At 32.3% G+C, this 13231-nt stretch overlaps 1 protein-coding gene across 1 annotated transcript in view; it reads right to left on the bottom strand.

Annotated features, from left to right (window-relative positions):
• Positions 1–13231, bottom strand: part of LOC136035697 (COP9 signalosome complex subunit 6-like) — a 50056-nt gene that overhangs the window by 18523 nt on the left and 18302 nt on the right. The window contains exons 2-3 of the mRNA XM_065717641.1: positions 4076–4207; positions 1718–1896 (exon numbers count right to left, since the gene is read on the bottom strand). Of these exons, the coding sequence (XP_065573713.1) occupies positions 1718–1896; positions 4076–4207 (311 nt within the window). The remainder of the gene's footprint in view (positions 1–1717; positions 1897–4075; positions 4208–13231) is intronic.

Below are 13231 nucleotides of genomic sequence, written 5' to 3'. Positions count from 1 at the left end.
CCTTTGGACGCATTACATTTTCACCAATATAAATCTTTTGAGTTTTCAGTAAAAATTATCCTATAATTGAATATTATTGCAGCTGGATCCTGGAAGTTTTTTACGCAGAATATAAAAGACGAAATAATGAAGAACGATCAAAGAGCTAGGTCGTAACACAAAAGGGCTCCTTCGGTGGATAAAAGTATACTTGCTGGAAGACAGGGCAAAACTTAAGAAAATATAGTTGCACATTTACTTCTAGTATAAATAGGTCATAATATCCATTCGCCACCGTATTTTATAACCACTCTGTTGTCCCTAATAAAACCATTTCCATTTGACAGAGATGAGGTTGGTACGCCAAGCACTCAATTTATATGTCTTGAATTAAAAATGAGGAAACAGAGAGATAGATAGGGGGGTGAGAATAGAGAGTGAGTGAGGTAGAGAGCAAGAGAGGGAGAGAGGGAGGGAAAGAAAGTGAGAGTGAAGAATATACTTTGGTTTCTATTCTAACTTTCATAATAAAGATATATTAGTAAAATGTAATTTAAAGTATCATTCTTTTATTAAAATATAATACAATAATAAAACAAAAATATACTTCATTTGTATGTCAACTTTTAAAATTAAACTAGCTAAATTATTTGTAAAATTAATCATACAATTACATTGTAGTTATACTGTGTTCATTGTAATCATATAATTACATAATAAGAAAAATACTGTTAGTTTCAAAAAAACTAACCTTATCTCTAAAATGGAAAGAAAAAGAACTTGCAGATGTTATTTAAAATAAAATTGGTCGTGTCTAAGTTGAACGTCTAACTAACGTCGAAAGTTGAAAAATAGCTTGGAGCTATTAAGTAAGTAAGTAATTAACGATTAACGACGCTTCTTAACTACTAAGGTCCATGCGTCGGCCCTGTAGTGCATTGCTACAGCATGACTCGATTTCTGGGTCCCGTATTACCAAGCTAAGGTCAAACCCACTGCGCCAACACAGTACCGCTTGGAATTATTGATAATAGCCATGTTGACGTGTAAATATCATGGCTATGTCTAAAATAAATGTTGTCGAAAAAGACAAAACAATTGACAAAAAATGTATATTGTGCTTCTAAATTCTATAAGCGCCATTATACCATCTTAAAAACAAAGGAATTTTAGTTTTTCAATATTTCACTGATGATGTACGAAACTGAAACTAAAATTAAAACTTACATGGCTATTTCCAAAATAAAAAATCCAAACAATTGACAAAAATGTATATTGTACTTCTAAATTCTATAAACGCCATTATACCATCTTAAAACAACGGATTTCTAGTTTTTTCAATATTTCACTAATGATGTACGAAACATAAAACTAAGAATTAAAACTTGCATGACTATGTCCAAAATTAAATATTGTCAAAAAACGCCAAGCAATTGACAAAAAAGGCATATTGTACTTCTAAATTCAATAAGCGCCACTATACCATCTTAAAAACAACGGACTTTTAATTTTTCAATATTTCAATAATGATGTACGAAACATAAAACCAAGAATTAAAACTTTCATGACAATGTGCAAAATAAATATAGTCGAAAAACGCCAAATAATTGACAAAAAATGTATATTTTTCTTCTAAATTCTCTAAGCACCATTATAACATCTTAAAAACAACGGACTTTTAAATTTTTTAATATTTCACTGATGATGTACGAAACATAAAACAAGAATTAAAACTTACATTAGCAGTCCTAGAAAAGGGGTTAAGTTTAATGAAAACCGGGCTATCATTGATTTCACAGATTTGGCGATGAACTTCAATGTCTGACATACTTGGGTTCCCATCAGTGTCTGACGTACTCGGGGCCCCAGCTGTTGTATACCAGCCAAGAAAGTCCATCTCACTGAAAACTTGCTTAACTACAGACAAAACATAATTGAAACACTATATATATTTATTTTATTTTAAATAATTTTATTTTAAATTATTTTCAATAATAATATGAATATATTTTAAACGTATTTTAGTATCCACTTACTTCAATTACAAAAGTCAAATTGACAAAACTTAGTTGATTGGCAAAGTTAAATTGGTAAAAACTACATAAAAAATTATCACATTTGTGTATTAAGTATTGCCTTACGGGATCTTTTGTCAATATATTCAATTAAAAGACAAAAATTATCAAGAAAAGTAGCCTAAAAGGTAATACAGGAATTAAAACAAGCACATATAAGAAACTCATATAAGAAGTCGAACTAAAAAATAAAAAGAAAGAATAAAAAAAAATAAAAAAAAATAAAAAAGAGAATATAAATTACAACCAATAATGAAGGAAAACTTAAAACTAACAGAAAATAGAAGAGGGGGATATTGATAGTCACATTTTTTGGCATTTAAACCATAAATGTAGTGACACCTTCAGACTATTAACACGCAACTCTGCGTAGGAAAGCCAGAATTTAGTTAAGCTATTTTTGGTGCTAACATCTTCCTTGGAGGCGTACACATGTCATACAAGAGTGGGTTCATGGTCCACTCAAACAACATGAAAAGGCTAAATTATCATTTGTACTTTACTTGAAACAACATGTATTGCTTCAAATATAGCCACCTGTTGTTTCTTAGTTTCATCTATTTCATCCATTTCCTATATATTTCTGTATATATATATTTAGTTCCTCTATATATATATATATATATATATATATATATATATATATATATATATATATATATATATATATATATATATATATATATATATATATATATATATATATATATATAGTTCTTCTATATATATATATGTATGGTACTTTAAAAGAGAGGAAACATTGAAATAGTAAATAGTAAAACCAAGTAAAACCAGTAAATAGTAAAACCACATTGAAATATTAAAACCAAATTAATTTTCACAAATTTAATTTAATTTAAATTTGACCTTATTATTCATAATAACTTCAGTATAAACATTTCTTTTAGGTTCAGCTTTTTTTAGTTTGATTTCTTTTTCTTATTTTCAATATCGCTCTTTAATTTTCGATGGCAAACTTTATTTTTTAAGTTAATTATTGTTCGGTTTTTATCGTTCCCTAAAATCATCCTTATCCGCTCCGTATCCACACTTGTTATTTGATTTTGATAAAAATATCAACTAACCAACTTAAATATTTAACATGTGATTCCTTAAATGATTTCTGAATGATCGTTATTCAAAAGAGTTCATTCATGGTCTATATGCACCAGGTCAAAAAAAAGAACATTTGAACCCATTTGCGGTCATTCAGATATTCAAATTATAATCCTTGAATTATTATGATTTCAACACGCTGTGGCATGATGAATCCAGGGATTTAAAATGTTCAATAGTAACTAAAGACAATGATGAATTAACCTGTGGATTGATACAAAATATATTTAATAAGCTTTAATCCCATATGATTGAAATTTGTAATTGTGTAATTAAAACAAGTAATTAAAATTTCAAATTTTCGAAATGATTCCTGATTTGGAAAAGGTGATATACTTTTACACAAAATTGGGGGAGGATGAGGCTGAGGGTCTATAATCCCATAAGAGGCCTTATGTGCATCACTATTCAACAATAAGTACACTTTTGATGCAAAAATTTATGTCAAACATTATTATATTCTAATACAAAATTTGTAAAAAAAAATAATTTTTTAATTTAATTTTTATTCTTATATTCAAAAAAATAAACATTATAATACAAAAATTTAACCTTTTCTTGCGGTTTTGTATAACAACCGAAGTTTTGTATAACTAAGTTTCTTATATTTTGAATTTCAAGTTATAAGGCTTCTGGAAACTTCTTAATTTTTATAAAAAGTGAATTTACCATACAATATCAAACACATAAGAACCTATAAGGTAAAATAACCACTGCCAAAAAAAACTTACTAAAAGTGATTTTGACTTCCTATTAGTGGTTTCAGTCTTCGTATAATCAGAAGCACTATTCATTTCTAAAGGAAATTCAGGATTAATAGAAATAAATATGAAATAAATTCAGGATTAATAGAAATAAATATGAAATAAATTCAGGATTAATAGAAATATGTAGTTAATTCTTACAGTGCTCTTCTTTAACTTTGTAGTAAACTTTGTCAACTATGACATCCCCTTCGATTTCATTAAAAACCAGTTCAAAAGAGTTCATGATTTCAACATGCCGGCCTCTTTGTTGACCAATCAATGCTCCAATAACTGAAAAAAAAAGATTCAAAGTACAACAGTGCAAGATATATTTGACCTTCATACCAAAGCCTAAAGGGCGTACCTGACATTTCTTAAAAATAGGCTATTACGCTACTACGATTAGATGATAATTTAGTTTGGAGGGAAAAAATTGGCATGAAAAACATACGATTTAGATTAGGATGGCTAAATAAAACAAGATAAGATTTATTAATAATTAAAAAAAAATCCAACACTAAACACTAAATTTTTGACTAACTCAGAACTAAAAGATTTTAGAGAATTGCCCTATGGGGTCAATATCTTAACATACAAGACATTCTGTTGTACCCACTACACAGCATGGTATAATAGCGGAGTACAAAAAAAATAAATAAAAAATAGTATACTGGTTGGCCTGAGGGGTGGACCAGTACACCCCTCACCTCAGGGGTGGACACTTTATGTTGCCCGTAAACCAACATAAAATAGAATTGTTTTCTATTTCATGTTCAGAACTCCTGGCAGCAGCAGATTGATTTTTTATTTGGGAGGGGGGATCCTGTCATGAATTCAACGGGTTTTTTTCTTTGTTGCTTGCTTGACAGTTTTCTGTGAATTTGAGGGAAACCCTGAATACACCACCGATTTCTAATTACCACCATCTGACTACAGCTATCTCCATTCAGTTCAAAAAAAATATGATGGTGATGGGAGGAGATGCAAATACTTAAAAATAAGACGCGCAGTCTGTTTTGGAAATACTGCGCATTGTTTACCGTTCCAAATGCATAACTCTTCATAAAGTCTCGCGTCAGATAAATCCCTAGTCGTGTGATCCTCAACAGCAGTATATTGTTGTTGTATATATATATATATATATATATATATATATATATATATATATATATATATATATATATATATATATATATATATATATATATATATATATATATATATATATATATATATATATATATATATATATATATATTTGTATGTTTAACATTTATATTAATCCATCTTTATCATGTTTACCAAATAATAAATATGAAACTGAAAACGAGAGATCTTGTTGAATTTTATTTGAAAGTTTTTTTTTCTTCTGGATTTATGAATACGAAAACGAACGGGTTGGAACTTTCTTTTGCAAAATTAAGATTTTTTGATTTTTTTCATTGCGATTTAGAATAATTAAATGTAAAAGATCAAATGGGGCTAAGATTGCCGCCGTCTTTCAAACAGTAGATTGTACGAAAAATGTGGTTCAATCCCGCTTTCTAGGGCTATAATGAAAGAAAGATTCAGATGGCTAGGCAAAGTTCTGCGGATGACAGATTGCCGAAGATTGTCCTTTTTGGCCAACCGCCTGTGACTAAACGGAAAGAAGTTCATCCTCGTCTGGGGTGGGAGGATGTCATAAATAAAGATTTAAAGGAAATGGGAACTTCCTGGGAGGGTGTAAAGAGGGGGGCCTTGAATAGATTGGGTTGGAGAAGGAGCGTACGTAGCTGTGTCGGCCTCAGGTGGCTTGGTGCCACGGTGAGTTATTAGTAGTAGCAGTAGTTTGTCATTGAATTTCCATATTTCATCATGTTTTTTCTACACGTCTAATTCCCCCACTTTTCTGTGCAGGTATTGTTCTATGGAGTTAATTATGATGTGTACTTGATGGCATAATTCTTCATAATTAATGTTATTGATAAAAAATATCAAAAATCTATATATATAAAAATAAGTTGTCTGTGTGTGTGTGTGTCTGTCGAGTGACGTCATGTTTGTGTGTCGACTGACGTCATGTTTTCGACTGACGAAATTACAGACCGGGACATCGGGACACAAATGACGACCGGGACACCGGCACATAGGGAATATAAATGACGACCGGGACACTCAAAGAGAAAGCGACCGGGACACAAGGAATGTTCGATTAGCAATCACCATAAAAAAAACCGGGACACAAATGACGACCGGGACACAGGGAGTATGAATGACGACCAGGACATAAGTAAAAAAAAAACTAAAAAAACTAAAAAAAGGTAAAAACTACAAAAAAACTAAAAAGAAAAAAAAACTAAAAAAGCTAAAAAACTACAAAAACTAAAAAAGAAAAAAAAAGAAAAAAAATAAAAAAATTAAAAATAAAGGAGAAAAACAAAACTAAAAAAAAATAAAAAAAAATAAAAAGAAAGAAGAAAAAAAACTAAAAAACTAAAAAAAAAGTAAAAACCAAAAAAAAAACTAAAAAGAAAAAAAGGGGAAAAATACAAAAATTTATTTCATCATATACCATTTCAAAAACGAATGTATATACAGACCGGGACACCGGGATACAAATGACGACCGGGACACAGGGAATATAAATGACGACCGGGATATAGGGAAACAACTACAACGGGGACGCCGGGGGGCACAGGGGGATATATAAATGACGACGGGGACACAGGAAATGTTCGATTAGCAATCACCATCAACAAAGCTCAAGGGCAATCGTTAGAATCATGAGGTATAACTAAAAAAACTAAAAAAAAGGTAAAAAACTAAAAACTAAAAAAGACCAATTCAAAAACGAATGTATATACAGACCGGGACACCGGGACACAAATGACGACCGGGACACCGGGACACAAGGCATATAAATGACGCACGGGACACTCAAAGAGAAATCACAGACTGGGACACCGGGACACAAATGACGACCGGGACACAGGGAATATAAATGACGACCGGGACACAGGGACACAACTACAACGGGGACGCCGGGGGGCACAGGGGATATATAAATGAGGACGGCGACACAGGGAATGGTCGATTAGCAATCACCATCAACAAAGCTCAAGGGAAATCATTAGAATCATGAGGTATAGATCTGAATACGGATTGTTTTCCCATGGACCATTATATGTTGCATGTTCAAGAGTCAGTAAACCTGACAATCTATTTATATGCACAGACAATGGGACAGCAAAGAATGTTGTATATTCGCAAGTTTTACGTAGTTAAAAACATATATATATATATATATATATATATATATATATATATATATATATATATATATATATATATATATATATATATATATATATATATATATATATATATATATATATATATATATATATATATATATATATATATATATATATATATAATATAAGTTGTCTGTGTGTGGATCTGTGGATGGATCTGGTGACGTCACCTGAAAAAACTGGATCAGGTGACGTCAAAACTGAAAAAACTAAAAAAAGGCAAAAACTACAAAAAAAACTAAAAACTAATAAAAAAAATAAAAAAGCTAAAAAACTAAAAAAAACTAAAAAAAGGCAAAAACTACAAAAAAAACTAAAAACTAATAAAAAAGCTAAAAAACTAAAAAAACTAAAAAAAGGCAAAAACTACAAAAAAAACTAAAAACTAATAAAAAAAATAAAAAAGCTAAAAAACTAAAAAAACTAAAAAAACTAAAAAAAGGTAAAAAACTAAAAAAACTAAAAACTAAAAAAAACTAAAAAAAAGAAGGAAAAAAATAAAGGAGAAAAACAAAACTTAAAAAACAAAACTAAAAAACGAATGTATATACAGACCGGGACACCGGGATACAAATGACGACCGGGACACAGGGAATATAAATGACGACCGGGGCACAGGGACACAACTACAACGGGGACACCGGGGGAAACAGGGGGATATAAATGACGACCGGGACAGGGAATGGTCGATTAGCAATCACCATCAACAAAGCTCAAGGGCAATCATTAGAATCATGAGGTATAGATCTGAATACAGATTGTTTTCCCATGGACCATTATATGTTGCATGTTCAAGAGTCGGTAAACCTGACAATCTATTTATATGCAAAGACAATGGGACAGCAAAGAATGTTGTATATTCGCAAGTTTTACGTAGTTAAAACCATATATATATATATATATATATATATATATATATATATATATATATATATATATATATATATATATATATATATATATATATATATATATATATATATATATATATATATATATCACAGGTGGGACATAGGGACACAACTACAATGGCGCGTAACTATTATGGCGCGTAACGACTTACGCGCGCGGGGGGGCTTGGGGGGGGGGGGGGGGGCGCGAAGCGCCCCCACCAACTAGGTGTTGGGGTGGCGCGAAGCGCCACCCCAACAGCTAGTATATATATATATATATATATCTATCTATATTCACAGGTGGGACATAGGGACACAACTACAATGGCACGTAACTAATATGGCGCGTAACGACTAACGCGCGCGGGGGGGCTTGGGGGGGGGGGCGCGAAGCGCCCCCACCAACTAGGTGTTGGGGTGGCGTGAAGCGCCACCCCAACAGCTAGTATATAAATACTTTTTAGGAATGAGGTCTGGGAAACCACATCAGAATCAGCACAAAGAGGAGGAATCAGTATCAAAAGAAATGTTTTGGTATTGCCCCATCGCCTTTAAAAAGATTAAGAAACAATATATGCTTACCAATATAAGAAACTGGATGCTTACCAATATTATATATATAAAAAAAACAAGTTGTTTTAACTTTAAGTAAGGAGAGACACTAAGACTCAAAAGAACAGAAAATATTCCGTATATGAAAGGGGCTGTCCCCTCCTCAACGCCTCCCTCTTTGCGCTAAAGTTTGACTCTTTGTCACAGCTAGTTTTTAAAATATTAAAAACTTTAGCATAAAGGGGGAGGCGTTGAGGAGGGATAAGTCCCTTTCATATACGGAATAATTTCTGTTCGTTTTAAGTTTTAATGTCGCTTCTTACTTAAAGTTAAAAAAAACTTTTTTGATTTAATTTCTGAACGTTTTTCAACTAATACGTGTTCGAAGGGAAAACAAACAAAAAGATATGAAATTTTTTTATGAAAAAGATTAAGTCAATAAAAACGAACAGAAATTAATTTAAAAAAAAATAGTCAAAGAATAGTTAAGCGCCTCATTAAGCCAAAAATGAATAGAAATAAATTCAAATAATTGTCCAGGCGTAAGACTACAATAAATCCCCATCAATAAATAAATTAAACCCAAAAATAGTACAATAAATAACCAATTCAAACTCAAAACGAGCAAAAACTAACATGTAAGTTCTATACAAAAAACTTTAGCGTTAAGAGTGCGGTCTTGAGGAGGAGGCAACCCCTTAAAGCTTTATAATAAAAATGCAGGAAGAATGATGTTACATACTATTGATAGTATTCCTAGGGAATCCAGGCCCTTCAATTTTGTTTCGCAGGGGAATACTGGAGCATATAGCAATCTTAAAATAGAAATAAAGTGAGGGGCAAGAAGACAGAACAAGGGCCAAGGCAACAAGATAGAGGACGAAATTATTTTGCAAAGTTATCCATTTAATAAGAAATCCCAAGAAAGGTGGGTGTCCGGCTAGAGAGAGATGGCCAAATTACATTCAAGCATAAAAAACTATTCTAGGTTTTGCTCATTTGAGTAAGGGAAAATAAGCCCTTCTATTATAACAGAGCTACCAAAAAAGCTAACTAAGACAGGGTTTTAGGCGTCCCCCCAGAAAACACCCCCCACCCCTCTGGAAAAGAAGGTTTCCAAATTCGGGCTATATATTTGCAAATTAGGGGGGAGGGGTAAAGTATAGCGAGTCTGCATGCAAAATATATTAGGTACAATTACTCTACATATTATTAAGTACGAATTGTTTTCTGACTTCAACCTGTTACCCCCCCCCCCTCGTGTGCAAATATATAGCCCGAACTATATATTTCCCATCTATTCTGTCATTTGTCTTTATCTTGTCTCGCACTAAGCCGAAAGAGACTAACGAAGAAACCGGTTTGTTTCTCGAGTTTTACACAGCGTAAACAAGTATTTTCAGTTTGATAATCATTGAAAAAATTAATTACTTATGCCTTGCTTTATGACAAAATTCCTCATATTTTGGGGTTTTTCTTGAAAATAACCAAGCACTATGACATTAAAACAGAAACACTGTACTTGAAGCATAATTACTTTTCACATCATTTGACTGACAAAGATGTTCAAAGACTTTTTTATGCATCTAGATACTTAAAAACACGAACACTAAAGCATGTCTTCATTGTCAATTTTTTTTTTTTTTTTTTTTTTTTTTTTTTTTTTTTTTTTTTTAATTCTTCCATTGCTATTTCTGTTTATTGCGGAGAGCCACAAAGTAATTAATGGAATCCTGAATAAATGATATTAAATACCTAAATTTTAAACTCTTACACCTCTGAAAATAAGATGAAAATGCAATATGAAGTAGTTTTGCAAAATAATATCATAGTTTAGTAGCAAGCATTTCACTAACTAAAAAATTTGTTGAGCTAGGGAAATGAAAATTCAGGAACGCCCCAATTACGGCCAGGAAAGTCATTTGAAGCTCTTTCTCCGCCTCTTTACTGCTTAAAGAAATATAAAGACTCAAAAATTAACTTTGTTTTCAAATTTTGCATAAGAGTCGGTTTATCCTGAGCTATAGACCATGACACAGAAGGTCTAGGATTTTAAACTGGTTTTACATGAGATTGGAATCTGTATTGATTAGAAGCTATTTTCTTAGGATCTTTCAAACCTTGCAAGTACTATAAAATATTGCTTTTAGGATACGAAATAGCCAGAGTAATCGAAACAGGCTTATATACCCCTTAACACTATAGCCTATCATATCCACTAAACTAACAGAATTTTAACCTTTTAACACTTCTAACAGTAGTTGAACTACTGTTTAACTAAACAAAAGTTGATAAATAATTTAAATACATTCAAAGATCACACAGGCTTTACTAGACACATGATTAAAAAAACCAAAAAATACATAAAAAAATTAAGAAAACCTAGAAAACATAGGTCATTTCAGCCAGTTGAAAAACGATGGAAAAAGACAAAAACTGATATTTCAGCAAGGGTGTCCACAAAACTGTCCTCAACATTAAGAAAAAAATAAAAAATTAATAAAAAAAATATATTGAACACTAATATAGCAGAAGCCTTATTAACATTCACTTCAAAGGGGAAAATATAATAAAAAGACATTTTTTTCAACTGAAAGTAAGGAGCAACATTAAAACTTCAAACGAACAAAAATTACTACGTATATGAGGGAGTTCGCCCCCTCGTCAATACATCGCTCTTTATTACACTAAATTCAAATTTTGTTCCAATTTTTTAAGAATGACCCCTGTCTTACAAAGACCGTATAATTAGAATAAATAGCTCTTTTGAAAGTGCTAAAAAAAACTTTAGCGTAAAGACCATTTTTTTAAACAATGCTGGGAAATCCGGCACGCCCTTCATGGAAAACTCCCTTCCCACATAAAAAAAATCCTCCATGGAAAGATTCTTCCAAGTAATACCCTTCTCCCAACCCTCTCACCAAAAAAATTCCCTTAAAGCGTCTGTATACTTGCCGATAACCAATACGATATGTAAACTATGGGCAAAGTTCATAACTTGCAGCTTTTCCCCGGGGACTGTGGGGGATTAAGTCATCCTCAAAGATAGTTATTAGATTTTTCGACTATTCTGAACCAAATGACTACCTCAAAATTTTGATCGGGTGACTTTGGGAGAAAAGTGAACGTGGGAGGGGGCCTAGTTGCCCTCCATTTTTTCATTTAAAAAGGACACTAGAACTTTTGATTTCCGTTCGAATGAGCACTCTCGCGATTTTCTAGGAACACTGGGTCGATACTATCACCCTTGAGAAAAAAAATAATAAATAAATAAACACACATCCGGCTCGCTTCTTACTTACAGTTCGTTGCCAAAAACTGTTTGATTTTCTTTTTTTTTTTTAGCGCTAAGAACAGCTTGGGGGAGGTCCTTGTTGAAATACTTGTTTTTGTCTTTTCGCTTCTTTTTTTATCCTGCTAAACATAACCCTCGTTTTCTTGTTTGATTTAATTAATTTTATATTTTTCCGTATTTTGTTTTTTTTTTTTCAAAAAAAAAATTGGGGCCAACACCAAAGAGACTAAACCATAATTTTGTAGAAGCTTAGTGTGCATAGATACTGAAGACACGGCACATACTTTTTCCTGAGTATTGACAGGTTAATTTATTGTTTCCGAGTTCAAAGTGTCAGCGTCTAAATCGGATACTGCTTGGACATTATTAATTCGGTAAGTTTTAAGTGAAGAAAAAAAATTCGCAATAGGAATTATAGTGACGTATAATCCCTACTTATACTTACTGACCTACACATTAAAGATATAGCACAGACATTATTAATTCAGTAGGTTTTTTATGTTAAGATTTATATCATGCTGCAATAAGAGTTATAGTGACTAGGACGATTATTTTCGATTGTGAAGTGAGAGTTGGTTGGATGTTAATTAAACAATAACAGGCTCTATCTTCGTTTGTCCGGTGTCAAACTTTTTGCAGCGGCATATAGCGAATGATAAGGACTCAGTCATTTAAATTGCTGCAAAGTTTTGGAAAAGATGCAATTAAGCACGCGACCGACACGTGCAAAAAGGCTTTTCAAGTGGACATTTTTGAAAAGCGAAGAGGTTCGCACCCTGCTATATCTTTCCTATCAGATGTTTACGAAACAAAAAGTGGCTTAGAGCAACAAGATGAACCTCCACCTCTTTTTGTCATCTTAGACCCCTCGGATGTGCCATCGTATCTAAATAATGCACCTACGATTGTGGCTTCACACTTAAACGAGTGTGTCCGTATGCTAAATTTATTGGTGGAAAAGCAAGAAACTTGCTCACAGGTTCCAGTCTCAACTGTCTGGCCATCAGAGTCACCACGTCAGCCCCCCCCCCCACCATTCCTGTCGTGCTAAAGAACATTCCTGGAAGTATTGTATAGAATATAAAATAGTGCAACTGAAATTTGAAACTAAAGAAGAGCATGATATCGCCATCAAGGTTGAATATTGCCTTTTCCGAGTGCCTCTGTCAATTGAAAAGCCTAAGTAGTTCCAAAATTGCCAAGGATTTGGGCATTCTGTAAGGGACTGTAAGAACCCTGTTACATGTAATAAATGCGAAGGGGATCACACTAACAAGGA

This window comes from Artemia franciscana, chromosome 2 (genome assembly GCF_032884065.1).
Source record: "Artemia franciscana chromosome 2, ASM3288406v1, whole genome shotgun sequence".
Classification (NCBI taxonomy): domain Eukaryota; kingdom Metazoa; phylum Arthropoda; class Branchiopoda; order Anostraca; family Artemiidae; genus Artemia; species Artemia franciscana.
The sequence above is the reverse complement of the archived record's forward strand: the minus strand, read 5'-3'. Positions and strand labels throughout refer to the sequence as shown.